The sequence below is a fragment of the Metopolophium dirhodum genome, chromosome 1 (assembly GCF_019925205.1).
Source record: "Metopolophium dirhodum isolate CAU chromosome 1, ASM1992520v1, whole genome shotgun sequence".
Classification (NCBI taxonomy): domain Eukaryota; kingdom Metazoa; phylum Arthropoda; class Insecta; order Hemiptera; family Aphididae; genus Metopolophium; species Metopolophium dirhodum.
Window position 1 is genome coordinate 32,714,132 of NC_083560.1, and position 25,925 is coordinate 32,740,056.

At 26.1% G+C, this 25,925-nt stretch overlaps 4 protein-coding genes across 4 annotated transcripts; all 4 read right to left on the minus strand.

Annotated features, from left to right (window-relative positions):
* Positions 1-2,073: 2,073 nt before the first annotated feature.
* Positions 2,074-2,583, minus strand: LOC132933710 (uncharacterized). Its single transcript, XM_060999993.1, has one exon. It carries the CDS (start codon positions 2,581-2,583, stop codon positions 2,074-2,076), a length of 510 nt encoding a protein of 169 aa, XP_060855976.1.
* A 7,590-nt stretch (positions 2,584-10,173) lies between these two features.
* Positions 10,174-10,683, minus strand: LOC132933712 (uncharacterized). The gene has a single exon (XM_060999995.1). It carries the CDS (start codon positions 10,681-10,683, stop codon positions 10,174-10,176), a length of 510 nt encoding a protein of 169 aa, XP_060855978.1.
* A 2,798-nt stretch (positions 10,684-13,481) lies between these two features.
* Positions 13,482-13,991, minus strand: LOC132933711 (uncharacterized). The gene has a single exon (XM_060999994.1). It carries the CDS (start codon positions 13,989-13,991, stop codon positions 13,482-13,484), a length of 510 nt encoding a protein of 169 aa, XP_060855977.1.
* A 4,799-nt stretch (positions 13,992-18,790) lies between these two features.
* Positions 18,791-19,300, minus strand: LOC132933698 (uncharacterized). The gene has a single exon (XM_060999981.1). The coding sequence runs from the start codon at positions 19,298-19,300 to the stop codon at positions 18,791-18,793; it is 510 nt and encodes a 169-aa protein (XP_060855964.1).
* Positions 19,301-25,925: the final 6,625 nt, after the last annotated feature.

Consider the following 25,925-nt stretch of genomic DNA (forward strand, 5'->3'; position numbering starts at 1 on the left):
AACTTAACTGTTAACTTCCTTAATTTCTTTTTTAATTAATGTGAAATTAACGAATTCATTTTTCATTGTAAGAAGTAAGTTAAGTTAATTTATTTTGTTTTTAATTTTATTATATTTCACTATTTAAATCTATTTCGTTTTCATGTCAAAAAATATTTACCGTCAGTTGTTAAAAGTTAAAAGTCTGTATCATTTGAATCTAACTTATATGGAAATTCTGTATATAAAGTATAAACATTATAGTCTATAATTTAGTTTTGGGTTGGAAAAAAATTAAGTACGCTAGCGTTGCATAAACAAATTAACTTTTTTTTAACTTAATAAAAAGTTAACAAAAAGTGTGTATTAACTTTTAACTGAGTTGACCTATAGTTAAATTGACTTTTAACTTTTAACTTTTTGTTATTGGTGCATAATATAAATTATTAACTATTTTATATAAACTATTAACTTAACTTAACTGATTTAAAATGGTGGGTAAGTGGATATCGCTCTGCTGTACAGTAGGTTACAAGTGGGTCACTGTAATGGATGATGTTAAATTTGAATTCAATGATATAATATCATTGCATAAGAAAAACGATTCTGAGCGAAAACGGTCAGTCAGCCTATGATATTACCAAGTATATTTGACGATATTATTGTGAATAAAGTAATTTATATATAACCTATTTACGTGGAGCCTTGTTTTAAATTTTCAATCCTTAGCTATAAAAGTTGAACATTTTATAAATTTTTAACTACAAAATAATTATTAAATTTTAATTTTGATAAATTTTGTCAAAATTTGAACTTTAAATGCTTCAAAAAGAGTTGTGCCTATATATTTTTAATATTTTTCAACTGCTATTGTAACAATATATCAGGATCCTTGCATTAAATTCTCACGCTTTTTTACCTAACAAATAAGATTTTATTGATATTTATAGAAAAAAAAACTAAAAAAAATGGAAACAGAAAATGTCCGTAAACAGCTCAAAATAAGTCAAAATATTTGGAAAATATTATGGTGTATAGAGAATGCTAATATAAACATTCAGTCAAAATTTCATATACCTACGTTAATTTTTTTTAGAGTTGCAACAAAAACCAAAATCGAAATCAGATTCTCGAAAACAGATTTTTCGTAAAAATTCCCGTTTTTTCTTAATATTTCGTTTGTTTTTAACGTCGTTTTTGAAAACTACTGGGAAATTTTTACTTTTGACGCCTCAAAGTACTAACTAGATTCAGTTTTCTATCAGAAAAGTTACTGTTGAAGAAAATCCAAGCACTTTCACTGTCCTAATAGGTAATGACAGCCACAAAAAAAAATTTTTTAAAAAAAACACACATCAATACATTTAACTTAACTCTAGAACATTATACCTAAGACTATCGTTTTTTTACTTTGTTTTTTCTTGACTGTAGGCCACCATTTGGTGTCCCCTGCTATATAAATAGTTTAAACTATAAAGTATGTAGATATGATAAAAACACTTCAAAAGTCATGACAAATTGTCTAAATGCTTTTACAGAATCAACTGGACATCTTATGTGTTTGATTTCCATATAGAGTAAAGGAAAATTAACTTACCAACCTAAATATGTACTATTAGTCTGTCACGAAGCTGAAAAAGGAATTTGATGTTACCACTCAACTTACTTAACTACAACTAAAAATAAAATGTATTTAGTAAATGAAATAAAGTCAAATATGTTGAAATGTATATAAATCAAATAACCGAATATTTTGAAAATCAATCATCATTTTTAAATCGTCTCTCATTACAACAAACAAACTTAATTATTTAAAAATATATAAATATACGTATATTACATACGTATAATACACGGATATACGTTTTATACTGACTACGATAATACTGTATACCTACAACTAGTGTTGTACATTAAATAGATAAGAAGATACATGCAAAAAAATATATTCACTAACTTCTAACAGATAATTTTTTAATAAATGAAATCAAACATAATACGGTATAATTTAGAATATTTATTTTATGATAAAACAAATATATAGCTATTATTATCGTTTACAATCATATCATTAATATACATTTATTGATTCACCTATAAATTACAATCTCTTGTTGTAGCATATTGGCAACCAAGATTTTGCCAAAATTCTAATCTTTCTCTTATAAGTAACATAGCAGATATCGATGTACCTAACCTCGGAGCTAAAAATGCCAAACCGACACCCGGTATCATTGCCGTCAGAGAGAACCCAAAACTAGTTGACTTGATGAGTGTGCTTGCTGTTACTGTTTTTTCTAAGATTTCTGAACACTGATTGTAGTCTCTATGATCCTTATCCAAAGAAGTTTTCATTTCTTTAAACACTTCTTTCAAATGCAAACCAAATCGACCGGACATCATCATTTGCGCGAACGCTAACGTCGCACCGGTTACCGGTATTGCGCTTAGTGTTGTCAATACCGTGGAAATGGATTCCTGTGTTATTAACGCCGTTCGTAAATCTTCGATTTGTCTATCGTTTCCACAGTACGAGGAAACATTTGGTGTACATAATGCAATTGCTAACAATATGTAAAAAAACGCAGAATTTATTGATTTCATTTTTATTGGCACGTAGGTACAGCACAAAATGTGTAAATATCCCAAAAGCTACGCCTGAAATTCGTACGAGTCGCAATGTGTTCAGTAAGCGTCTGTAAACATACAATACATACATGTTATATATGTAAAACAAGGTAATCTGCCTTTGAAACAATAACCTAGGAGCCTTCTATTAAATTTTCAAGCTTTTTTAATCAACAGATAAAATTTTATTGATATTTATAGAAAAAAAAATTAAAAAAATTGAAAACTGACAATGGCCGTAAACAGCTCAAAAAGAGTCAAAATATTTTGTAAATTTTATGGTGTATAGAAAATGCTAATATAAACATTCAGTCAAAATTTCATGTCCCTACGGTCATTTGTTTTAGAGTTACACTAAAAACCAAAATCGATTTTCTCGAAAACAGATTTTGCGTAAAAATTTCCGTTTTTCCTTAATTTTTCTTTTGTTTTTCACGTCGCTTGTGAAAACTACTGGGAAATTTTTACTTTTGACCCCCCAAAGTACCAACTAGATTCACTTTCCTATCAGAAAAGTTACTATTGAAGAAAATCCAACCACTTTTACTGTCCTAAAAGGTGATGACAGACACAAAAATAAAAAAAAATAAAAAAAAAAAACACACATCATTGTAGAATCAATACATTCATCGCTTCGCTAAGAATCTAAAATTAATTTAATTTAAACTTTTAACTTAACTAGTTACTATTGGCATTTCATTAACTTAACTGTTAACTTCCTTAATTTCTTTTTTAATTAATGTGAAATTAACGAATTCATTTTTCATTGTAAGAAGTAAGTTAAGTTAATTTATTTTGTTTTTAATTTTATTATATTTCACTATTTAAATCTATTTCGTTTTCATGTCAAAAAATATTTACCGTCAGTTGTTAAAAGTTAAAAGTCTGTATCATTTGAATCTAACTTATATGGAAATTCTGTATATAAAGTATAAACATTATAGTCTATAATTTAGTTTTGGGTTGGAAAAAAATTAAGTACGCTAGCGTTGCATAAACAAATTAACTTTTTTTTAACTTAATAAAAAGTTAACAAAAAGTGTGTATTAACTTTTAACTGAGTTGACCTATAGTTAAATTGACTTTTAACTTTTAACTTTTTGTTATTGGTGCATAATATAAATTATTAACTATTTTATATAAACTATTAACTTAACTTAACTGATTTAAAATGGTGGGTAAGTGGATATCGCTCTGCTGTACAGTAGGTTACAAGTGGGTCACTGTAATGGATGATGTTAAATTTGAATTCAATGATATAATATCATTGCATAAGAAAAACGATTCTGAGCGAAAACGGTCAGTCAGCCTATGATATTACCAAGTATATTTGACGATATTATTGTGAATAAAGTAATTTATATATAACCTATTTACGTGGAGCCTTGTTTTAAATTTTCAATCCTTAGCTATAAAAGTTGAACATTTTATAAATTTTTAACTACAAAATAATTATTAAATTTTAATTTTGATAAATTTTGTCAAAATTTGAACTTTAAATGCTTCAAAAAGAGTTGTGCCTATATATTTTTAATATTTTTCAACTGCTATTGTAACAATATATCAGGATCCTTGCATTAAATTCTCACGCTTTTTTACCTAACAAATAAGATTTTATTGATATTTATAGAAAAAAAAACTAAAAAAAATGGAAACAGAAAATGTCCGTAAACAGCTCAAAATAAGTCAAAATATTTGGAAAATGTTATGGTGTATAGAGAATGCTAATATAAACATTCAGTCAAAATTTCATATACCTACGTTAATTTTTTTTAGAGTTGCAACAAAAACCAAAATCGAAATCAGATTCTCGAAAACAGATTTTTCGTAAAAATTCCCGTTTTTTCTTAATATTTCGTTTGTTTTTAACGTCGTTTTTGAAAACTACTGGGAAATTTTTACTTTTGACGCCTCAAAGTACTAACTAGATTCAGTTTTCTATCAGAAAAGTTACTGTTGAAGAAAATCCAAGCACTTTCACTGTCCTAATAGGTAATGACAGCCACAAAAAAAAATTTTTTAAAAAAAACACACATCAATACATTTAACTTAACTCTAGAACATTATACCTAAGACTATCGTTTTTTTACTTTGTTTTTTCTTGACTGTAGGCCACCATTTGGTGTCCCCTGCTATATAAATAGTTTAAACTATAAAGTATGTAGATATGATAAAAACACTTCAAAAGTCATGACAAATTGTCTAAATGCTTTTACAGAATCAACTGGACATCTTATGTGTTTGATTTCCATATAGAGTAAAGGAAAATTAACTTACCAACCTAAATATGTACTATTAGTCTGTCACGAAGCTGAAAAAGGAATTTGATGTTACCACTCAACTTACTTAACTACAACTAAAAATAAAATGTATTTAGTAAATGAAATAAAGTCAAATATGTTGAAATGTATATAAATCAAATAACCGAATATTTTGAAAATCAATCATCATTTTTAAATCGTCTCTCATTACAACAAACAAACTTAATTATTTAAAAATATATAAATATACGTATATTACATACGTATAATACACGGATATACGTTTTATACTGACTACGATAATACTGTATACCTACAACTAGTGTTGTACATTAAATAGATAAGAAGATACATGCAAAAAAATATATTCACTAACTTCTAACAGATAATTTTTTAATAAATGAAATCAAACATAATACGGTATAATTTAGAATATTTATTGTTAAAATTTCATATACCTACGTTAATTTTTTTTAGAGTTGCAACAAAAACCAAAATCGAAATCAGATTCTCGAAAACAGATTTTGCGTAAAAATTTCCGTTTTTCCTTAATTTTTCTTTTGTTTTTCACGTCGCTTGTGAAAACTACTGGGAAATTTTTACTTTTGACCCCCCAAAGTACCAACTAGATTCACTTTCCTATCAGAAAAGTTACTATTGAAGAAAATCCAACCACTTTTACTGTCCTAAAAGGTGATGACAGACACAAAAATAAAAAAAAATAAAAAAAAAAAACACACATCATTGTAGAATCAATACATTCATCGCTTCGCTAAGAATCTAAAATTAATTTAATTTAAACTTTTAACTTAACTAGTTACTATTGGCATTTCATTAACTTAACTGTTAACTTCCTTAATTTCTTTTTTAATTAATGTGAAATTAACGAATTCATTTTTCATTGTAAGAAGTAAGTTAAGTTAATTTATTTTGTTTTTAATTTTATTATATTTCACTATTTAAATCTATTTCGTTTTCATGTCAAAAAATATTTACCGTCAGTTGTTAAAAGTTAAAAGTCTGTATCATTTGAATCTAACTTATATGGAAATTCTGTATATAAAGTATAAACATTATAGTCTATAATTTAGTTTTGGGTTGGAAAAAAATTAAGTACGCTAGCGTTGCATAAACAAATTAACTTTTTTTTAACTTAATAAAAAGTTAACAAAAAGTGTGTATTAACTTTTAACTGAGTTGACCTATAGTTAAATTGACTTTTAACTTTTAACTTTTTGTTATTGGTGCATAATATAAATTATTAACTATTTTATATAAACTATTAACTTAACTTAACTGATTTAAAATGGTGGGTAAGTGGATATCGCTCTGCTGTACAGTAGGTTACAAGTGGGTCACTGTAATGGATGATGTTAAATTTGAATTCAATGATATAATATCATTGCATAAGAAAAACGATTCTGAGCGAAAACGGTCAGTCAGCCTATGATATTACCAAGTATATTTGACGATATTATTGTGAATAAAGTAATTTATATATAACCTATTTACGTGGAGCCTTGTTTTAAATTTTCAATCCTTAGCTATAAAAGTTGAACATTTTATAAATTTTTAACTACAAAATAATTATTAAATTTTAATTTTGATAAATTTTGTCAAAATTTGAACTTTAAATGCTTCAAAAAGAGTTGTGCCTATATATTTTTAATATTTTTCAACTGCTATTGTAACAATATATCAGGATCCTTGCATTAAATTCTCACGCTTTTTTACCTAACAAATAAGATTTTATTGATATTTATAGAAAAAAAAACTAAAAAAAATGGAAACAGAAAATGTCCGTAAACAGCTCAAAATAAGTCAAAATATTTGGAAAATGTTATGGTGTATAGAGAATGCTAATATAAACATTCAGTCAAAATTTCATATACCTACGTTAATTTTTTTTAGAGTTGCAACAAAAACCAAAATCGAAATCAGATTCTCGAAAACAGATTTTTCGTAAAAATTCCCGTTTTTTCTTAATATTTCGTTTGTTTTTAACGTCGTTTTTGAAAACTACTGGGAAATTTTTACTTTTGACGCCTCAAAGTACTAACTAGATTCAGTTTTCTATCAGAAAAGTTACTGTTGAAGAAAATCCAAGCACTTTCACTGTCCTAATAGGTAATGACAGCCACAAAAAAAAATTTTTTAAAAAAAACACACATCAATACATTTAACTTAACTCTAGAACATTATACCTAAGACTATCGTTTTTTTACTTTGTTTTTTCTTGACTGTAGGCCACCATTTGGTGTCCCCTGCTATATAAATAGTTTAAACTATAAAGTATGTAGATATGATAAAAACACTTCAAAAGTCATGACAAATTGTCTAAATGCTTTTACAGAATCAACTGGACATCTTATGTGTTTGATTTCCATATAGAGTAAAGGAAAATTAACTTACCAACCTAAATATGTACTATTAGTCTGTCACGAAGCTGAAAAAGGAATTTGATGTTACCACTCAACTTACTTAACTACAACTAAAAATAAAATGTATTTAGTAAATGAAATAAAGTCAAATATGTTGAAATGTATATAAATCAAATAACCGAATATTTTGAAAATCAATCATCATTTTTAAATCGTCTCTCATTACAACAAACAAACTTAATTATTTAAAAATATATAAATATACGTATATTACATACGTATAATACACGGATATACGTTTTATACTGACTACGATAATACTGTATACCTACAACTAGTGTTGTACATTAAATAGATAAGAAGATACATGCAAAAAAATATATTCACTAACTTCTAACAGATAATTTTTTAATAAATGAAATCAAACATAATACGGTATAATTTAGAATATTTATTGTTAAAATTTCATATACCTACGTTAATTTTTTTTAGAGTTGCAACAAAAACCAAAATCGAAATCAGATTCTCGAAAACAGATTTTGCGTAAAAATTTCCGTTTTTCCTTAATTTTTCTTTTGTTTTTCACGTCGCTTGTGAAAACTACTGGGAAATTTTTACTTTTGACCCCCCAAAGTACCAACTAGATTCACTTTCCTATCAGAAAAGTTACTATTGAAGAAAATCCAACCACTTTTACTGTCCTAAAAGGTGATGACAGACACAAAAATAAAAAAAAATAAAAAAAAAAAACACACATCATTGTAGAATCAATACATTCATCGCTTCGCTAAGAATCTAAAATTAATTTAATTTAAACTTTTAACTTAACTAGTTACTATTGGCATTTCATTAACTTAACTGTTAACTTCCTTAATTTCTTTTTTAATTAATGTGAAATTAACGAATTCATTTTTCATTGTAAGAAGTAAGTTAAGTTAATTTATTTTGTTTTTAATTTTATTATATTTCACTATTTAAATCTATTTCGTTTTCATGTCAAAAAATATTTACCGTCAGTTGTTAAAAGTTAAAAGTCTGTATCATTTGAATCTAACTTATATGGAAATTCTGTATATAAAGTATAAACATTATAGTCTATAATTTAGTTTTGGGTTGGAAAAAAATTAAGTACGCTAGCGTTGCATAAACAAATTAACTTTTTTTTAACTTAATAAAAAGTTAACAAAAAGTGTGTATTAACTTTTAACTGAGTTGACCTATAGTTAAATTGACTTTTAACTTTTAACTTTTTGTTATTGGTGCATAATATAAATTATTAACTATTTTATATAAACTATTAACTTAACTTAACTGATTTAAAATGGTGGGTAAGTGGATATCGCTCTGCTGTACAGTAGGTTACAAGTGGGTCACTGTAATGGATGATGTTAAATTTGAATTCAATGATATAATATCATTGCATAAGAAAAACGATTCTGAGCGAAAACGGTCAGTCAGCCTATGATATTACCAAGTATATTTGACGATATTATTGTGAATAAAGTAATTTATATATAACCTATTTACGTGGAGCCTTGTTTTAAATTTTCAATCCTTAGCTATAAAAGTTGAACATTTTATAAATTTTTAACTACAAAATAATTATTAAATTTTAATTTTGATAAATTTTGTCAAAATTTGAACTTTAAATGCTTCAAAAAGAGTTGTGCCTATATATTTTTAATATTTTTCAACTGCTATTGTAACAATATATCAGGATCCTTGCATTAAATTCTCACGCTTTTTTACCTAACAAATAAGATTTTATTGATATTTATAGAAAAAAAAACTAAAAAAAATGGAAACAGAAAATGTCCGTAAACAGCTCAAAATAAGTCAAAATATTTGGAAAATATTATGGTGTATAGAGAATGCTAATATAAACATTCAGTCAAAATTTCATATACCTACGTTAATTTTTTTTAGAGTTGCAACAAAAACCAAAATCGAAATCAGATTCTCGAAAACAGATTTTTCGTAAAAATTCCCGTTTTTTCTTAATATTTCGTTTGTTTTTAACGTCGTTTTTGAAAACTACTGGGAAATTTTTACTTTTGACGCCTCAAAGTACTAACTAGATTCAGTTTTCTATCAGAAAAGTTACTGTTGAAGAAAATCCAAGCACTTTCACTGTCCTAATAGGTAATGACAGCCACAAAAAAAAATTTTTTAAAAAAAACACACATCAATACATTTAACTTAACTCTAGAACATTATACCTAAGACTATCGTTTTTTTACTTTGTTTTTTCTTGACTGTAGGCCACCATTTGGTGTCCCCTGCTATATAAATAGTTTAAACTATAAAGTATGTAGATATGATAAAAACACTTCAAAAGTCATGACAAATTGTCTAAATGCTTTTACAGAATCAACTGGACATCTTATGTGTTTGATTTCCATATAGAGTAAAGGAAAATTAACTTACCAACCTAAATATGTACTATTAGTCTGTCACGAAGCTGAAAAAGGAATTTGATGTTACCACTCAACTTACTTAACTACAACTAAAAATAAAATGTATTTAGTAAATGAAATAAAGTCAAATATGTTGAAATGTATATAAATCAAATAACCGAATATTTTGAAAATCAATCATCATTTTTAAATCGTCTCTCATTACAACAAACAAACTTAATTATTTAAAAATATATAAATATACGTATATTACATACGTATAATACACGGATATACGTTTTATACTGACTACGATAATACTGTATACCTACAACTAGTGTTGTACATTAAATAGATAAGAAGATACATGCAAAAAAATATATTCACTAACTTCTAACAGATAATTTTTTAATAAATGAAATCAAACATAATACGGTATAATTTAGAATATTTATTTTATGATAAAACAAATATATAGCTATTATTATCGTTTACAATCATATCATTAATATACATTTATTGATTCACCTATAAATTACAATCTCTTGTTGTAGCATATTGGCAACCAAGATTTTGCCAAAATTCTAATCTTTCTCTTATAAGTAACATAGCAGATATCGATGTACCTAACCTCGGAGCTAAAAATGCCAAACCGACACCCGGTATCATTGCCGTCAGAGAGAACCCAAAACTAGTTGACTTGATGAGTGTGCTTGCTGTTACTGTTTTTTCTAAGATTTCTGAACACTGATTGTAGTCTCTATGATCCTTATCCAAAGAAGTTTTCATTTCTTTAAACACTTCTTTCAAATGCAAACCAAATCGACCGGACATCATCATTTGCGCGAACGCTAACGTCGCACCGGTTACCGGTATTGCGCTTAGTGTTGTCAATACCGTGGAAATGGATTCCTGTGTTATTAACGCCGTTCGTAAATCTTCGATTTGTCTATCGTTTCCACAGTACGAGGAAACATTTGGTGTACATAATGCAATTGCTAACAATATGTAAAAAAACGCAGAATTTATTGATTTCATTTTTATTGGCACGTAGGTACAGCACAAAATGTGTAAATATCCCAAAAGCTACGCCTGAAATTCGTACGAGTCGCAATGTGTTCAGTAAGCGTCTGTAAACATACAATACATACATGTTATATATGTAAAACAAGGTAATCTGCCTTTGAAACAATAACCTAGGAGCCTTCTATTAAATTTTCAAGCTTTTTTAATCAACAGATAAAATTTTATTGATATTTATAGAAAAAAAAATTAAAAAAATTGAAAACTGACAATGGCCGTAAACAGCTCAAAAAGAGTCAAAATATTTTGTAAATTTTATGGTGTATAGAAAATGCTAATATAAACATTCAGTCAAAATTTCATGTCCCTACGGTCATTTGTTTTAGAGTTACACTAAAAACCAAAATCGATTTTCTCGAAAACAGATTTTGCGTAAAAATTTCCGTTTTTCCTTAATTTTTCTTTTGTTTTTCACGTCGCTTGTGAAAACTACTGGGAAATTTTTACTTTTGACCCCCCAAAGTACCAACTAGATTCACTTTCCTATCAGAAAAGTTACTATTGAAGAAAATCCAACCACTTTTACTGTCCTAAAAGGTGATGACAGACACAAAAATAAAAAAAAATAAAAAAAAAAAACACACATCATTGTAGAATCAATACATTCATCGCTTCGCTAAGAATCTAAAATTAATTTAATTTAAACTTTTAACTTAACTAGTTACTATTGGCATTTCATTAACTTAACTGTTAACTTCCTTAATTTCTTTTTTAATTAATGTGAAATTAACGAATTCATTTTTCATTGTAAGAAGTAAGTTAAGTTAATTTATTTTGTTTTTAATTTTATTATATTTCACTATTTAAATCTATTTCGTTTTCATGTCAAAAAATATTTACCGTCAGTTGTTAAAAGTTAAAAGTCTGTATCATTTGAATCTAACTTATATGGAAATTCTGTATATAAAGTATAAACATTATAGTCTATAATTTAGTTTTGGGTTGGAAAAAAATTAAGTACGCTAGCGTTGCATAAACAAATTAACTTTTTTTTAACTTAATAAAAAGTTAACAAAAAGTGTGTATTAACTTTTAACTGAGTTGACCTATAGTTAAATTGACTTTTAACTTTTAACTTTTTGTTATTGGTGCATAATATAAATTATTAACTATTTTATATAAACTATTAACTTAACTTAACTGATTTAAAATGGTGGGTAAGTGGATATCGCTCTGCTGTACAGTAGGTTACAAGTGGGTCACTGTAATGGATGATGTTAAATTTGAATTCAATGATATAATATCATTGCATAAGAAAAACGATTCTGAGCGAAAACGGTCAGTCAGCCTATGATATTACCAAGTATATTTGACGATATTATTGTGAATAAAGTAATTTATATATAACCTATTTACGTGGAGCCTTGTTTTAAATTTTCAATCCTTAGCTATAAAAGTTGAACATTTTATAAATTTTTAACTACAAAATAATTATTAAATTTTAATTTTGATAAATTTTGTCAAAATTTGAACTTTAAATGCTTCAAAAAGAGTTGTGCCTATATATTTTTAATATTTTTCAACTGCTATTGTAACAATATATCAGGATCCTTGCATTAAATTCTCACGCTTTTTTACCTAACAAATAAGATTTTATTGATATTTATAGAAAAAAAAACTAAAAAAAATGGAAACAGAAAATGTCCGTAAACAGCTCAAAATAAGTCAAAATATTTGGAAAATGTTATGGTGTATAGAGAATGCTAATATAAACATTCAGTCAAAATTTCATATACCTACGTTAATTTTTTTTAGAGTTGCAACAAAAACCAAAATCGAAATCAGATTCTCGAAAACAGATTTTTCGTAAAAATTCCCGTTTTTTCTTAATATTTCGTTTGTTTTTAACGTCGTTTTTGAAAACTACTGGGAAATTTTTACTTTTGACGCCTCAAAGTACTAACTAGATTCAGTTTTCTATCAGAAAAGTTACTGTTGAAGAAAATCCAAGCACTTTCACTGTCCTAATAGGTAATGACAGCCACAAAAAAAAATTTTTTAAAAAAAACACACATCAATACATTTAACTTAACTCTAGAACATTATACCTAAGACTATCGTTTTTTTACTTTGTTTTTTCTTGACTGTAGGCCACCATTTGGTGTCCCCTGCTATATAAATAGTTTAAACTATAAAGTATGTAGATATGATAAAAACACTTCAAAAGTCATGACAAATTGTCTAAATGCTTTTACAGAATCAACTGGACATCTTATGTGTTTGATTTCCATATAGAGTAAAGGAAAATTAACTTACCAACCTAAATATGTACTATTAGTCTGTCACGAAGCTGAAAAAGGAATTTGATGTTACCACTCAACTTACTTAACTACAACTAAAAATAAAATGTATTTAGTAAATGAAATAAAGTCAAATATGTTGAAATGTATATAAATCAAATAACCGAATATTTTGAAAATCAATCATCATTTTTAAATCGTCTCTCATTACAACAAACAAACTTAATTATTTAAAAATATATAAATATACGTATATTACATACGTATAATACACGGATATACGTTTTATACTGACTACGATAATACTGTATACCTACAACTAGTGTTGTACATTAAATAGATAAGAAGATACATGCAAAAAAATATATTCACTAACTTCTAACAGATAATTTTTTAATAAATGAAATCAAACATAATACGGTATAATTTAGAATATTTATTTTATGATAAAACAAATATATAGCTATTATTATCGTTTACAATCATATCATTAATATACATTTATTGATTCACCTATAAATTACAATCTCTTGTTGTAGCATATTGGCAACCAAGATTTTGCCAAAATTCTAATCTTTCTCTTATAAGTAACATAGCAGATATCGATGTACCTAACCTCGGAGCTAAAAATGCCAAACCGACACCCGGTATCATTGCCGTCAGAGAGAACCCAAAACTAGTTGACTTGATGAGTGTGCTTGCTGTTACTGTTTTTTCTAAGATTTCTGAACACTGATTGTAGTCTCTATGATCCTTATCCAAAGAAGTTTTCATTTCTTTAAACACTTCTTTCAAATGCAAACCAAATCGACCGGACATCATCATTTGCGCGAACGCTAACGTCGCACCGGTTACCGGTATTGCGCTTAGTGTTGTCAATACCGTGGAAATGGATTCCTGTGTTATTAACGCCGTTCGTAAATCTTCGATTTGTCTATCGTTTCCACAGTACGAGGAAACATTTGGTGTACATAATGCAATTGCTAACAATATGTAAAAAAACGCAGAATTTATTGATTTCATTTTTATTGGCACGTAGGTACAGCACAAAATGTGTAAATATCCCAAAAGCTACGCCTGAAATTCGTACGAGTCGCAATGTGTTCAGTAAGCGTCTGTAAACATACAATACATACATGTTATATATGTAAAACAAGGTAATCTGCCTTTGAAACAATAACCTAGGAGCCTTCTATTAAATTTTCAAGCTTTTTTAATCAACAGATAAAATTTTATTGATATTTATAGAAAAAAAAATTAAAAAAATTGAAAACTGACAATGGCCGTAAACAGCTCAAAAAGAGTCAAAATATTTTGTAAATTTTATGGTGTATAGAAAATGCTAATATAAACATTCAGTCAAAATTTCATGTCCCTACGGTCATTTGTTTTAGAGTTACACTAAAAACCAAAATCGATTTTCTCGAAAACAGATTTTGCGTAAAAATTTCCGTTTTTCCTTAATTTTTCTTTTGTTTTTCACGTCGCTTGTGAAAACTACTGGGAAATTTTTACTTTTGACCCCCCAAAGTACCAACTAGATTCACTTTCCTATCAGAAAAGTTACTATTGAAGAAAATCCAACCACTTTTACTATCCTAAAAGGTGAAGACAGACACAAAAATAAAAAAAAAATTAAAAATTAAAAATAAAAAAAAAATAAAAAAAAAAACACACATCATTGTAGAATCAATACATTCATCAATTCACTCAGAATCTAAAATTAATTTAATTTAAACTTTTAACTTAACTAGTTACTATTGGCATTTCATTAACTTAACTGTTAACTTTCTTAATTTCTTTTTTAATTAATGTGAAATTAACGAATTCATTTTTCATTGTAAGAAGTAAGTTAAGTTAATTTATTTTGTTTTTAATTTTATTATATTTCACTATTTAAATCTATTTCGTTTTCATGTCAAAAAATATTTACCGTCAATTGTTAAAAGTTAAAAGTCTGTATCATTTGAATCTAACTTATATGGAAATTCTGTATATAAAGTATAAACATTATAGTCTATAATTTAGTTTTGGGTTGGAAAAAAATTAAGTACGCTAGCGTTGCATAAACAAGATTAACTTTTTTTTAACTTAATAAAAAGTTAACAAAAAGTGTGTATTAACTTTTAACTGAGTTGACCTATAGTTAAATTGACTTTTAACTTTTAACTTTTTGTTATTGGTGCATAATATAAATTATTAACTATTTTATATAAACTATTAACTTAACTTAACTGATTTAAAATGGTGGGTAAGTGGATATCGCTCTGCTGTACAAGTAGGTTACAAGTGGGTCACTGTAATGGATGATGTTAAATTTGAATTCAATGATATAATATCATTGCATAAGAAAAACGATTCTGAGCGAAAACGGTCAGTCAGCCTATGATATTACCAAGTATATTTGACGATATTATTGTGAATAAAGTAATTTATATATAACCTATTTACGTGGAGCCTTGTTATAAATTTTTCAATCCTTAGCCATAAAAGTTAAACATTTTATACCATTTTTAACTACAAAATAATTAATAAATTATAAATTTGATAAATGTTGTCAAAATTTGAACTTTAAATGCTTATAAAAAAAAAATTGTGCCTATGTATTTTTAATATTTTACAACTGCTATTAGAACGATATCAGGAGCCTTATATTAAATTTTCACGCTTTTTTACCCAACAAATAAAATTTTATTGATATTTATAAAAAAAAAAACTAAAAAAATTGAAAATTGACAATGTCCGTAAAAAGAGTCAAATTATTTTCAACATTTTATGGTGTATAGAATATGATAATATAAACATTCAGTTAAATTTCCAAGTATCTACAGTCATTCGTTTTTTAATTACAATAAAATAAGAAAATTGTTACATGAGAAATCGAGTGAATATCAAATGTAGTAAAAATATAAATTTCAGACACTCATAAAAATTTAATTTAAGTTTCTTGTAGACATTTTTTTGTTGATAAAGGTAGACAAACTTATGAGTAATCTTATATTACATTTTCAAATCTTAGATTTAAAAAGAAAAATTTTTATGAATTCTCAACTCAAAATAATTTGCTATTTTTCGTGATTTTTCCGTATTTTTGTCAAAATTTGAACTTAAATGCTTATAATTAAAAACTGTGACTAAAGATTTTTAATTTTTTTCATCTGCCTTTGAAACAATAACCTAGGAGCCTTCTATTAAATTTTCAAGCTTTTTTAATCAACAGATAAAATTTTATTGATATTTATAGAAAAAAAAAACTAAAAAAATTGAAAAACTGACAATGGCCATAAACAGCTCAAAAAGAGTCAAAATATTTCGTAAATTTTATGGTGTATAGAAAATGCTAATATAAACATTCAGTCAAAATTTCATGTCCCTACGGTCATTTGTTTTAGAGTTACACTAAAAACCAAAAATCGATTTTCTCGAAAACAGATTTTGCGTAAAAATTTCCGTTTTTTCCTTAATTTTTTCTTTTGTTTTTCACGTCGCTTGTGAAAACTACTGGGAAGTTTTTACTTTTGACCCCCCAAAAGTACCAACTAGATTCACTTTCCTATCATAAAAGTTACTATTGAAGAAAATCCAACCACTTTTACTGTCCTAAAAGGTGATGACAGACACAAAAATAAAAAAAAATAAAAAAAAAAAAACACACATCATTGTAGAATCAATACATTCATCGCTTCGCTAAGAATCTAAAATTAATTTAATTTAAACTTTTAACTTAACTAGTTACTATTGGCATTTCATTAACTTAACTGTTAACTTCCTTAATTTCTTTTTTAATTAATGTGAAATTAACGAATTCATTTTTCATTGTAAGAAGTAAGTTAAGTTAATTTATTTTGTTTTTAATTTTATTATATTTCACTATTTAAATCTATTTCGTTTTCATGTCAAAAAATATTTACCGTCAATTGTTAAAAGTTAAAAGTCTGTATCATTTGAATCTAACTTATATGGAAATTCTGTATATAAAGTATAAACATTATAGTCTATAATTTAGTTTTGGGTTGGAAAAAAATTAAGTACGCTAGCGTTGCATAAACAAATTAACTTTTTTTTAACTTAATAAAAAGTTAACAAAAAGTGTGTATTAACTTTTAACTGAGTTGACCTATAGTTAAATTGACTTTTAACTTTTAACTTTTTGTTATTGGTGCATAATATAAATTATTAACTATTTTATATAAACTATTAACTTAACTTAACTGATTTAAAATGGTGGGTAAGTGGATATCGCTCTGCTGTACAGTAGGTTACAAGTGGGTCACTGTAATGGATGATGTTAAATTTGAATTCAATGATATAATATCCATTAGAAAAACGATTCTGAGCGAAAACGGTCAGTCAGCCTATGATATTACCAAGTATATTTGACGATATTATTGTGAATAAAGTAATTTATATATATAACCTATTTACGTGGAGCCTTGTTTTAAATTTTCAATCCTTAGCTATAAAAGTTGAACATTTTATAAATTTTTAACTACAAAATAATTATTAAATTTTAATTTTGATAAATTTTGTCAAAATTTGAACTTTAAATGCTTCAAAAAGAGTTGTGCCTATATATTTTTAATATTTTTCAACTGCTATTGTAACAATATATCAGGATCCTTGCATTAAATTCTCACGCTTTTTTACCTAACAAATAAGATTTTATTGATATTTATAGAAAAAAAAACTAAAAAAAATGGAAACAGAAAATGTCCGTAAACAGCTCAAAATAAGTCAAAATATTTGGAAAATGTTATGGTGTATAGAGAATGCTAATATAAACATTCAGTCAAAATTTCATGTACCTACGTTAATTTTTTTTAGAGTTGCAACAAAAACCAAAATCGAAATCAGATTCTCGAAAACAGATTTTTCGTAAAAATTCCCGTTTTTTCTTAATATTTCGTTTGTTTTTCACGTCGTTTTTGAAAACTACTGGGAAATTTTTACTTTTGACGCCTCAAAGTACTAACTAGATTCAGTTTTCTATCAGAAAAGTTACTGTTGAAGAAAATCCAAGCACTTTCACTGTCCTTATAGGTAATGACAGCCACAAAAAAAATTTTTTTAAAAAAAACACACATCAATACATTTAACTTAACTCTAGAACATTATACCTAAGACTATCGTTTTTTTACTTTGTTTTTTCTTGACTGTAGGCCACCATTTGGTGTCCCCTGCTATATAAATAGTTTAAACTATAAAGTATGTAGATATGATAAAAACACTTCAAAAGTCATGACAAATTGTCTAAATGCTTTTACAGAATCAACTGGACATCTTATGTGTTTGATTTCCATATAGAGTAAAGGAAAATTAACTTACCAACCTAAATATGTACTATTAGTCTGTCACGAAGCTGAAAAAGGAATTTGATGTTACCACTCAACTTACTTAACTACAACTAAAAATAAAATGTATTTAGTAAATGAAATAAAGTCAAATATGTTGAAATGTATATAAATCAAATAACCGAATATTTTGAAAATCAATCATCATTTTTAAATCGTCTCTCATTACAACAAACAAACTTAATTATTTAAAAATATATAAATATACGTATATTACATACGTATAATACACGGATATACGTTTTATACTGACTACGATAATACTGTATACCTACAACTAGTGTTGTACATTAAATAGATAAGAAGATACATGCAAAAAAATATATTCACTAACTTCTAACAGATAATTTTTTAATAAATGAAATCAAACATAATACGGTATAATTTAGAATATTTATTTTATGATAAAACAAATATATAGCTATTATTATCGTTTACAATCATATCATTAATATACATTTATTGATTCACCTATAAATTACAATCTCTTGTTGTAGCATATTGGCAACCAAGATTTTGCCAAAATTCTAATCTTTCTCTTATAAGTAACATAGCAGATATCGATGTACCTAACCTCGGAGCTAAAAATGCCAAACCGACACCCGGTATCATTGCCGTCAGAGAGAACCCAAAACTAGTTGACTTGATGAGTGTGCTTGCTGTTACTGTTTTTTCTAAGATTTCTGAACACTGATTGTAGTCTCTATGATCCTTATCCAAAGAAGTTTTCATTTCTTTAAACACTTCTTTCAAATGCAAACCAAATCGACCGGACATCATCATTTGCGCGAACGCTAACGTCGCACCGGTTACCGGTATTGCGCTTAGTGTTGTCAATACCGTGGAAATGGATTCCTGTGTTATTAACGCCGTTCGTAAATCTTCGATTTGTCTATCGTTTCCACAGTACGAGGAAACATTTGGTGTACATAATGCAATTGCTAACAATATGTAAAAAAACGCAGAATTTATTGATTTCATTTTTATTGGCACGTAGGTACAGCAAAAAATGTGTAAATATCCCAAAAGCTACGCCTGAAATTCGTACGAGTCGCAATGTGTTCAGTAAGCGTCTGTAAACATACAATACATACATGTTATATATGTAAAACAAGGTAATCTGCCTTTGAAACAATAACCTAGGAGCCTTCTATTAAATTTTCAAGCTTTTTTAATCAACAGATAAAATTTTATTGATATTTATAGAAAAAAAAATTAAAAAAATTGAAAACTGACAATGGCCGTAAACAGCTCAAAAAGAGTCAAAATATTTTGTAAATTTTATGGTGTATAGAAAATGCTAATATAAACATTCAGTCAAAATTTCATGTCCCTACGGTCATTTGTTTTAGAGTTACACTAAAAACCAAAATCGATTTTCTCGAAAACAGATTTTGCGTAAAAATTTCCGTTTTTCCTTAATTTTTCTTTTGTTTTTCACGTCGCTTGTGAAAACTACTGGGAAATTTTTACTTTTGACCCCCCAAAGTACCAACTAGATTCACTTTCCTATCAGAAAAGTTACTATTGAAGAAAATCCAACCACTTTTACTGTCCTAAAAGGTGATGACAGACACAAAAATAAAAAAAGAATAAAAAAAAAAACACACATCATTGTAGAATCAATACATTCATCGCTTCGCTCAGAATCTAAAATTAATTTAATTTAAACTTTTAACTTAACTAGTTACTATTGGCATTTCATTAACTTAACTGTTAACTTTCTTAATTTCTTTTTTAATTAATGTGAAATTAACGAATTCATTTTTCATTGTAAGAAGTAAGTTAAGTTAATTTATTTTGTTTTTAATTTTATTATATTTCACTATTTAAATCTATTTCGTTTTCATGTCAAAAAATATTTACCGTCAATTGTTAAAAGTTAAAAGTCTGTATCAAAAATATTTACCGTCAATTGTTAAAAGTTAAAAGTCTGTATCATTTGAATCTAACTTATATGGAAATTCTGTATATAAAGTATAAACATTATAGTCTATAATTTAGTTTTGGGTTGGAAAAAAATTAAGTACGCTAGCGTTGCATAAACAAATTAACTTTTTTTTAACTTAATAAAAAGTTAACAAAAAGTGTGTATTAACTTTTAACTGAGTTGACCTATAGTTAAATTGACTTTTAACTTTTAACTTTTTGTTATTGGTGCATAATATAAATTATTAACTATTTTATATAAACTATTAACTTAACTTAACTGATTTAAAATGGTGGGTAAGTGGATATCGCTCTGCTGTACAGTAGGTTACAAGTGGGTCACTGTAATGGATGATGTTAAATTTGAATTCAATGATATAATATCATTGCATAAGAAAAACGATTCTGAGCGAAAACGGTCAGTCAGCCTATGATATTACCAAGTATATTTGACGATATTATTGTGAATAAAGTAATTTATATATAACCTATTTACGTGGAGCCTTGTTTTAAATTTTCAATCCTTAGCCATAAAAGTTAAACATTTTATACATTTTTAACTACAAAATAATTAATAAATTATAAATTTGATAAATGTTGTCAAAATTTGAACTTTAAATGCTTATAAAAAAAAAATTGTGCCTATGTATTTTTAATATTTTACAACTGCTATTAGAACGATATCAGGAGCCTTATATTAAATTTTCACGCTTTTTTACCCAACAAATAAAATTTTATTGATATTTATAAAAAAAAAAACTAAAAAAATTGAAAATTGACAATGTCCGTAAAAAGAGTCAAATTATTTTCAACATTTTATGGTGTATAGAATATGCTAATATAAACATTCAGTTAAATTTCCAAGTATCTACAGTCATTCGTTTTTTAATTACAATAAAATAAGAAAATTGTTACATGAGAAATCGAGTGAATATCAAATGTAGTAAAAATATAAATTTCAGACACTCATAAAAATTTAATTTAAGTTTCTTGTAGACATTTTTTTGTTGATAAAGGTAGACTAACTTATGAGTAATCTTATATTACATTTTCAAATCTTAGATTTAAAAAGAAAAATTTTTATGAATTCTCAACTCAAAATAATTTGCTATTTTTCGTGATTTTTTCCGTATTTTGTCAAAATTTGAACTTAAATGCTTATAATTAAAAACTGTGACTAAAGATTTTTAATTTTTTTCATCTGCCTTTGAAACAATAACCTAGGAGCCTTCTATTAAATTTTCAAGCTTTTTTAATCAACAAATAAAATTTTATTGATATTTATAGAAAAAAAAACTAAAAAAATTGAAAACTGACAATGGCCGTAAACAGCTCAAAAAGAGTCAAAATATTTTGTAAATTTTATGGTGTATAGAAAATGCTAATATAAACATTCAGTCAAAATTTCATGTCCCTACGGTCATTTGTTTTAGAGTTACACTAAAAACCAAAATCGATTTTCTCAAAAACAGATTTTGCGTAAAAATTTCCGTTTTTCCTTAATTTTTCTTTTGTTTTTCACGTCGCTTGTGAAAACTACTGGGAAATTTTTACTTTTGACCTCCCAAAGTACCAACTAGATTCACTTTCCTATCAGAAAAGTTACTATTGAAGAAAATCCAACCACTTTTACTGTCCTAAAAGGTGATGACAGACACAAAAATAAAAAAAATAAAAAAAAAAAACACACATCATTGTAGAATCAATACATTCATCGCTTCGCTCAGAATCTAAAATTAATTTAATTTAAACTTTTAACTTAACTAGTTACTATTGGCATTTCATTAACTTAACTGTTAACTTCCTTAATTTCTTTTTTAATTAATGTGAAATTAACGAATTCATTTTTCATTGTAAGAAGTAAGTTAAGTTAATTTATTTTGTTTTTAATTTTATTATATTTCACTATTTAAATCTATTTCGTTTTCATGTCAAAAAATATTTACCGTCAATTGTTAAAAGTTAAAAGTCTGTATCATTTGAATCTAACTTATATGGAAATTCTGTATATAAAGTATAAACATTATAGTCTATAATTTAGTTTTGGGTTGGAAAAAAATTAAGTACGCTAGCGTTGCATAAACAAATTAACTTTTTTTTAACTTAATAAAAAGTTAACAAAAAGTGTGTATTAACTTTTAACTGAGTTGACCTATAGTTAAATTGACTTTTAACTTTTAACTTTTTGTTATTGGTGCATAATATAAATTATTAACTATTTTATATAAACTATTAACTTAACTTAACTGATTTAAAATGGTGGGTAAGTGGATATCGCTCTGCTGTACAGTAGGTTACAAGTGGGTCACTGTAATGGATGATGTTAAATTTGAATTCAATGATATAATATCATTGCATAAGAAAAACGATTCTGAGCGAAAACGGTCAGTCAGCCTATGATATTACCAAGTATATTTGACGATATTATTGTGAATAAAGTAATTTATATATAACCTATTTACGTGGAGCCTTGTTTTAAATTGTCAATCCTTAGCCATAAAAGTTAAACATTTTATACATTTTTAACTACAAAATAATTAATAAATTATAAATTTGATAAATGTTGTCAAAATTTGAACTTTAAATGCTTATAAAAAAAAAATTGTGCCTATGTATTTTTAATATTTTACAACTGCTATTAGAACGATATCAGGAGCCTTATATTAAATTTTCACGCTTTTTTACCCAACAAATAAAATTTTATTGATATTTATAAAAAAAAAAAACTAAAAAAATTGAAAATTGACAATGTCCGTAAAAAGAGTCAAATTATTTTCAACATTTTATGGTGTATAGAATATGCTAATATAAACATTCAGTTAAATTTCCAAGTATCTACAGTCATTCGTTTTTTAATTACAATAAAATAAGAAAATTGTTACATGAGAAATCGAGTGAATATCAAATGTAGTAAAAATATAAATTTCAGACACTCATAAAAATTTAATTTAAGTTTCTTGTAGACATTTTTTTGTTGATAAAGGTAGATAAACTTATGAGTAATCTTATATTACATTTTCAAATCTTAGATTTAAAAAGAAAAATTTTTATGAATTCTCAACTCAAAATAATTTGCTATTTTTCGTGATTTTTCCGTATTTTGTCAAAATTTGAACTTAAATGCTTATAATTAAAAACTGTGACTAAAGATTTTTAATTTTTTTCATCTGCCTTTGAAACAATAACCTAGGAGCCTTCTATTAAATTTTCAAGCTTTTTTAATCAACAGATAAAATTTTATTGATATTTATAGAAAAAAAAACTAAAAAAATTGAAAACTGACAATGGCCGTAAACAGCTCAAAAAGAGTCAAAATATTTTGTAAATTTTATGGTGTATAGAAAATGCTAATATAAACATTCAGTCAAAATTTCATGTCCCTACGGTCATTTGTTTTAGAGTTACACTAAAAACCAAAATCGATTTTCTCGAAAACAGATTTTGCGTAAAAATTTCCGTTTTTCCTTAATTTTTCTTTTGTTTTTCACGTCGCTTGTGAAAACTACTGGGAAGTTTTTACTTTTGACCCCCCAAAGTACCAACTAGATTCACTTTCCTATCAGAAAAGTTACTATTGAAGAAACTCCAACCACTTTTACTGTCCTAAAAGGTGATGACAGACACAAAAATAAAAAAAGAATAAAAAAAAAAACACACATCATTGTAGAATCAATACATTCATCGCTTCGCTCAGAATCTAAAATTAATTTAATTTAAACTTTTAACTTAACTAGTTACTATTGGCATTTCATTAACTTAACTGTTAACTTTCTTAATTTCTTTTTTAATTAATGTGAAATTAACGAATTCATTTTTCATTGTAAGAAGTAAGTTAAGTTAATTTATTTTGTTTTTAATTTTATTATATTTCACTATTTAAATCTATTTCGTTTTCATGTCAAAAAATATTTACCGTCAATTGTTAAAAGTTAAAAGTCTGTATCATTTGAATCTAACTTATATGGAAATTCTGTATATAAAGTGTAAACATTATAGTCTATAATTTAGTTTTGGGTTGGAAAAAAATTAAGTACGCTAGCGTTGCATAAACAAATTAACTTTTTTTTAACTTAATAAAAAGTTAACAAAAAGTGTGTATTAACTTTTAACTGAGTTGACCTATAGTTAAATTGACTTTTAACTTTTAACTTTTTGTTATTGGTGCATAATATAAATTATTAACTATTTTATATAAACTATTAACTTAACTTAACTGATTTAAAATGGTGGGTAAGTGGATATCGCTCTGCTGTACAGTAGGTTACAAGTGGGTCACTGTAATGGATGATGTTAAATTTGAATTCAATGATATAATATCATTGCATAAGAAAAACGATTCTGAGCGAAAACGGTCAGTCAGCCTATGATATTACCAAGTATATTTGACGATATTATTGTGAATAAAGTAATTTATATATAACCTATTTACGTGGAGCCTTGTTTTAAATTTTCAATCCTTAGCTATAAAAGTTGAACATTTTATAAATTTTTAACTACAAAATAATTATTAAATTTTAATTTTGATAAATTTTGTCAAAATTTGAACTTTAAATGCTTCAAAAAGAGTTGTGCCTATATATTTTTAATATTTTTCAACTGCTATTGTAACAATATATCAGGATCCTTGCATTAAATTCTCACGCTTTTTTACCTAACAAATAAGATTTTATTGATATTTATAGAAAAAAAAACTAAAAAAAATGGAAACAGAAAATGTCCGTAAACAGCTCAAAATAAGTCAAAATATTTGGAAAATGTTATGGTGTATAGAGAATGCTAATATAAACATTCAGTCAAAATTTCATGTACCTACGTTAATTTTTTTTAGAGTTGCAACAAAAACCAAAATCGAAATCAGATTCTCGAAAACAGATTTTTCGTAAAAATTCCCGTTTTTTCTTAATATTTCGTTTGTTTTTCACGTCGTTTTTGAAAACTACTGGGAAATTTTTACTTTTGACGCCTCAAAGTACTAACTAGATTCATTTTTCTATCAGAAAAGTTACTGTTGAAGAAAATCCAAGCACTTTCACTGTCCTTATAGGTAATGACAGCCACAAAAAAAAATTTTTTAAAAAAAACACACATCAATACATTTAACTTAACTCTAGAACATTATACCTAAGACTATCGTTTTTTTACTTTGTTTTTTCTTGACTGTAGGCCACCATTTGGTGTCCCCTGCTATATAAATAGTTTAAACTATAAAGTATGTAGATATGATAAAAACACTTCAAAAGTCATGACAAATTGTCTAAATGCTTTTACAGAATCAACTGGACATCTTATGTGTTTGATTTCCATATAGAGTAAAGGAAAATTAACTTACCAACCTAAATATGTACTATTAGTCTGTCACGAAGCTGAAAAAGGAATTTGATGTTACCACTCAACTTACTTAACTACAACTAAAAATAAAATGTATTTAGTAAATGAAATAAAGTCAAATATGTTGAAATGTATATAAATCAAATAACCGAATATTTTGAAAATCAATCATCATTTTTAAATCGTCTCTCATTACAACAAACAAACTTAATTATTTAAAAATATATAAATATACGTATATTACATACGTATAATACACGGATATACGTTTTATACTGACTACGATAATACTGTATACCTACAACTAGTGTTGTACATTAAATAGATAAGAAGATACATGCAAAAAAAT

Bases quoted from the DNA above. Each gene is read 5' to 3' on its own strand.
- LOC132933710 (XM_060999993.1), bottom strand. From the start codon at position 2,583: ATGAAATCAATAAATTCTGCGTTTTTTTACATATTGTTAGCAATTGCA.
- LOC132933712 (XM_060999995.1), bottom strand. From the start codon at position 10,683: ATGAAATCAATAAATTCTGCGTTTTTTTACATATTGTTAGCAATTGCA.
- LOC132933711 (XM_060999994.1), bottom strand. From the start codon at position 13,991: ATGAAATCAATAAATTCTGCGTTTTTTTACATATTGTTAGCAATTGCA.
- LOC132933698 (XM_060999981.1), bottom strand. From the start codon at position 19,300: ATGAAATCAATAAATTCTGCGTTTTTTTACATATTGTTAGCAATTGCA.